At 42.6% G+C, this 5,602-nt stretch overlaps 1 protein-coding gene across 1 annotated transcript in view; it reads left to right on the top strand.

Annotated features, from left to right (window-relative positions):
- The first annotated feature begins 476 nt into the window (after positions 1–476).
- Positions 477–5,602, top strand: part of LOC105049897 (receptor-like serine/threonine-protein kinase SD1-8) — a 5,411-nt gene continuing 285 nt past the window's right edge. The window contains exons 1-7 of the mRNA XM_010929269.3: positions 477–1,808; positions 3,542–3,664; positions 3,749–3,903; positions 4,085–4,295; positions 4,896–5,133; positions 5,211–5,361; positions 5,446–5,602. The exon at positions 5,446–5,602 is cut by the window's right edge and continues 285 nt beyond it. Of these exons, the coding sequence (XP_010927571.2) occupies positions 530–1,808; positions 3,542–3,664; positions 3,749–3,903; positions 4,085–4,295; positions 4,896–5,133; positions 5,211–5,361; positions 5,446–5,602 (2,314 nt within the window). The 5' untranslated portion in view covers positions 477–529. The remainder of the gene's footprint in view (positions 1,809–3,541; positions 3,665–3,748; positions 3,904–4,084; positions 4,296–4,895; positions 5,134–5,210; positions 5,362–5,445) is intronic.

Raw genomic sequence — 5,602 nt, forward strand, 5'->3', positions numbered from 1 at the left:
TTAATGCAAGCAAAAAAACCATCTTTCTTTTATATTTGAGGATTGTGCTTTTCGTTCCTTTCCCTTTCAGCCAACACCAATGCATCTGTTTTTGGGACAAGTGTTAGGACGTCCTTGAAGAATTGACAGGCAGGTTCGGGTTGTTATCTTTCTGACGAAAGAATGGTTGATTTACTTTCACAACACTGTCCGTTCGATTGCATCCCTCACAGCACTCTGAACTCTGACTCATCAGGCTCCACGGCTCTCGAAGCAACCATTGTGCGGTCCGCTGATGAATTCGAGAAGGGAGGTGAACCCTTCCGTGTGAAAGATACAATCCCTACACTAGACAAAATAGCTAGTGTTGGCCCCGGACCATGTACGTCAAAGGTCGCATCATCGAAGGATGTATAGGTCCGAGCAGATGACGTGGCCCAATAGTCACCATATCCACTGATTTATCCAATAAATTGACCATCCAAGGGTAAGTTCTGCAAGCCTTAAAGAAGAATGAAAAGCCATATGAGGCTGTAGCCTTCTCTGCGAAATGGAGCTTTTTGGGAAGATGGGCAGGCTCCCTGCAGCCCTACTCTCTCTCTTCTTTATCCTTGCTTCTCGTGTCTCTCCCTCCATTGCAGGTGACACCCTAACCCCAACCCAGCCCCTCGCTGACGGCCAAGAGTTGATCTCAGCTGGGGAAAGATTCATCTTGGGCTTCTTCAGCCCTATCAAAACTAACAATTGTTACATCGGCATATGGTACAAGGTCTCACCTCCTACCGTCGTGTGGGTTGCCAATCGCCAACACCCAATCTCCGAGCGCAATGGCAGCCTATCGATCACCGTCAATGGAACTCTCATCATCACCGACCAGAATTCTAAAACCATCTGGTCCTCGGGCTCGTCGGGCCTCGCCAATCCAGTAGCGCAACTCTTAGATGACGGCAATTTCATCGTTAAAGAGGCTAATATTCCTGGGAGCTTTGCATGGCAGAGCTCCGACTACCCTTCCGACACATTGCTCCCTGGGATGAAGTTGGGGTGGAACCTAAAGAGTGGCCTCAACCGTAACGTCACATCATGGACCAGTCCTAGTGACCCAGCACCGGGCCCTTACACCATGGGTGTGGATCTCCATGGCAACCCCCAGATAATTTTGTGGGAAGGCTCAAGCCAACTGTGGCGAGTCGGTCCATGGAACGGGAAAACCTTGGCAGGCATCCCGGATATTTTGCGCTATAAAATCTTCATATTGGACTTTGTCATCAAGAACGACGAGGTCTTCTACATGTACAACACCACCAGCACATCGTTCATCACAAGGCTTACTGTGAACTACACCGGCTTTGTCCAACGCCTTGTCTGGCTTGATGACAGCAAAATGTGGAGCTCCTACATGTCTGAGCCAAAAGACCAATGTGATTATGTATCACAATGCGGGGCTTACGGTGTTTGTAATACGGATGACTCACCAATATGTAGTTGCTTGCAGGGGTTTAAACCTAGGTCGCCGACAAATTGGGATCTTAGAGAAGGGAAAGATGGGTGTACGAGGAGGATGGGGCTGGACTGCCAGAATGGGACTGACGGGTTTGTGATAGTAAAGGACGTAAAGCTACCGGACACATCGAGGTCGATGGTGGATAGGAGCATGGGACTGGATGAGTGTAGGGCTACGTGCTTGAGGAATTGTTCATGCACGGCCTATGCTAGTGCTAATATCAACGGGAGCGGCTGCATAATTTGGACGACAGAGCTCACTGATATTAGGGTTTATTCCTTTGGCGGGCAAGATCTTTATGTCCGGCTAGCGGCGGCCGATTTAGGTATGTACTATTTCATTTACTGAGTTCATCAATTGCACGTTAGAAAGATTTATACCATTGGATTAGTGCAAGCTGGAAACCGGTAGATGTCTGCATCATCGGTCTCGAGTATGATGTCAATGCCAGTTTATACTGTTTCAAGGGTGGACTGGTACACTGTTATATAATGTATGTAGCTGAATTTGCATTGTTTCGTGTGAGTCGAGCTTTGCAAAACGATTAAGTGTAGCAGACACACCTTTAGGAGCTAACTCGGAAGTCGACCTCTGACTTTTGTGTTGGCTGCTTTATCGAAATTTTGAAAATTGGGCTTCGTAGTTAGGACTCAAATGGGCAAGGCCACTTCTCTTTCCGTATCTGTCTCAATTTTTTTCTTTTTCTGTTTGAGCTTCAGGCCGAGCTTATCCTCAAAGCTTTTGACAATAATTCTAGCCCGAGCCCTGCCTCAGAAAAGACTCGGATCCGATGATTGGGCCAGGCCAAATAATCCATTGGGGCTGAAAACTAAGCTGGCCCGAACTCAATTGAAATTTAATCTATCAATCTTTCATCCTGTAGCTTCACTTTTTTTGATGGAATACCCTAAGTTTATGTTAGCAACCATTCGATCAAGCTGGTCAAGCTACATAATAGGGTCGGACTTATCTACAGGTCCATTGCACCAGTCTAATAGTAACTAGCCGCATTATGCCCTTGTATTTAAATAATTCAAGATCAAAGAAGGGATGCCTGTTATTCACCATATATAGACCCGGGGATTTGGACTAGTGCATCGAACTTGGTCCATGTGATAATTCTGGTCAGACCGAACTACTGTCCTTCGAGGACGAGCCTATTTTGGAATTGAACCTAGCAAGGCCTAGGCCTGAATTTTGGCTGTATTTTGGACCCTTTCTATAATTGGACTCAAGTTGTGCCCAGTCACTCAAGCTCAGCCTGAAAAATAAAGTGCTTCAATATTTAAGCTCAAATCTGATTCCAACTCTTTAGAGCCTTGCCCAAAGCCAACCTGAAGTGGCCTAGCCCAATAAGCCTCGGTCGGCCTAGGCCTATTTCCGTGTCCGTCCTTACATGGATCGTAGACGCACCAGGTCCTGTTTTTGCCCGTGAACAGCTGAACATAATCCAAAATATTTGATTGCTCGAATGAAATTTTTATATTTCACAATTTCACATGAAGACCCTTACATTAGCATGTTTAATTTTTTAAAACAATCATCTTTCCCATTCAAATGCTAATGGAAACTCTTTTGTTGCATTACAAGCAGTGCTCGTTATACCCATAGAATAAATAATATTGCATTCAAGCATTCATGGTAGGACTGGAAGTGTGTCCAGCATGGCCCGAGGCTCGTCAGACTTTGCCACCTTCCAGATGGACCATACTCTAGGCCAGAGAAATTTCGGACCAAGTTTGGAGTTAAAATTAGAGTCGTAGACATTTCGGGCCGCGAAGGCTCATTTGAAAAGAACCTTTAAGTAGGGTTGCTAAAATGCCACGCTCCAGCCTGAAATTATAAGTTTTCAGTCTTGTCCCTGTTTAAAAGTTTTGTACAAATCCCAGACTCAAACCAATTAATTGATAAGTTGGTCTAACTCATTTCAATTTCGGGCTAAGTCAAAAAACCAATATTCATTACAATTTATATGTGGGACTTCTTGACGCTCTAAAAACAAAAAGGAAAATAAAGGAAAGTTAATCATGTACTCATATGATGGTTCTAACGTTTCAGGCCCGGGATTACATCATTCACATTCACGTACCATGGTTGGGACAGTGGTGGGCTGTGTTTTGGGGACTCTGTTGTTTGCTTCGGTGGGTATTTGCATTTGGATTCAAAGAAGGAGAAGAGCAGGTAAAATCAGTCCACCTCGCAATGTGTAACAATTATATGGGTGGTGATTAATTATTATTTGTAACTACTGCAAAACTTCCTTAGGTGCCATTACCTTCGCTAGTCACCGCAACAACGAATACAAGGAAGGCAAGGACTGGGAGCTTCCTTTATTTGATTTGGGGACAATCATTGTAGCGACCAACAACTTCTCAATCGAAAACAAGCTTGGAAAGGGTGGCTTCGGCCCCGTGTACAAGGTATTTTCTTAATTTACCAACCGAGCTTATAGTAGAATATCACTATATAGGTCCCAGTCAATGTAGGGTCTTAAATTCAGTATTCTGAATAAAATGCTACGTTCAGGGCTTTTGAACAGTTTGATATTGCCGCTAGAATTAGTAATCTCAAGTATAGCAATTTTGAGTGTGGTGAACTCAGGGAAAGCTTGGGGAGGAGCAAGAAATAGCTGTGAAGAGGCTTTCAAAGACTTCGGCACAGGGTGCTGATGAATTCATGAATGAAGTGACGCTGATTGCCAAGCTTCAGCACCGAAACCTAGTTCGGCTTCTAGGTTGCTGCACTCAAGGAGAGGAAAAGATGCTGGTATATGAATACATGCCTAATAAAAGCTTAGACGCCTTCCTATTTGGTTAGTTAATCTTCTATTCTCTTCCTCATCTTTGTTTCCTGTTCCTAATTAAATTAAGAAAATTGCCGCATAATCGATACCTTCTGATACTTAGTTCAAGATTTCAAGAGAATACTTACTTGGATAAATAGCGCAACCTTTGCCATGAATCAATAACTCATTTTTGCGGATTAAAGGGAAGAGTACTGGAAATAAAAAAAATGATAGCTGGGCACACTTATTTGAAAAATGAACCTTTAATTAGGGTCACTCGAAACACTACGGTCTAGGCTAAAATTAAAAGTTTTAGTCATGACAATTAGGGGGTGGTTGGCCTTGTGGAGGAGGCCAAATTCATGGAGCTTAAGCATGTTACAATGATTCTCCCAAATCTACCACACCATTGTAATCATTCTTTGAAGACAAGTCAATGCCAGGTTCTCACTCTAACCAGCATATTTGCTATAATTTGTTTTACTCATGGGCTAAACACGTGTGTAAGCTTGCTTTACTTGCGACCAATTTTTTTTTTAAAAAAAAAAAATCAAACTGAGGTGGACAAATATTTCGTTTCTTTATTATTTGTGCAAGTAAGGCTAACATAAAGCAAACTTTGCACAGATAAAGATAAAGGAGTATTATTGGATTGGCAAACCCGCTACAACATTATCGAAGGAATTGCTCAAGGTCTTCTCTACCTACACCGAGACTCTAGACTTAGAATTATTCACAGGGATCTCAAAGCTAGCAATATTCTTCTTGATAAAGATATGAATCCTAAAATATCAGACTTTGGCTTGGCAAGGATATTTAGAGAGGATGAGACAGCATTAAATACTCGGAGAGTTGTAGGGACATAGTAAGTATTATTTACCTTTCATTATTGTGATATGTATTCTTCAGAAAAGATTATAATCATCTTAATTATAAATGCAGTGGATACATGTCTCCTGAGTATGCCATGTATGGTGCCTTCTCAGTGAAATCTGATGTATTCAGCTTTGGTGTCTTAGTGCTCGAAATCATTAGTGGCAAGAAGAATAGAGGAGATTTCATATCCGAGCATGAAGGAAACCTGCTAGCACATGTAAGACTGGAAAAATAATACTTGATTCTATTCTTATGTTCCTTTTTTTCATTAAATCATAACACTGATGTCATATTTTTTCAGGCATGGGGTTTATGGAAAGAAGGTAATGGCTTGGAACTGGTAGATGAATCACTCAGCAACTCAATTTCCATAGCTGAAGCCTTGAACTCTATAAAGGTTGGCTTGTTGTGCGTACAAGAATGCCCAAAAGATAGGCCGACGATGTCCTCTGTGGTAT

Source organism: Elaeis guineensis, chromosome 2 (genome assembly GCF_000442705.2).
Source record: "Elaeis guineensis isolate ETL-2024a chromosome 2, EG11, whole genome shotgun sequence".
Lineage (NCBI taxonomy): Eukaryota > Viridiplantae > Streptophyta > Magnoliopsida > Arecales > Arecaceae > Elaeis > Elaeis guineensis.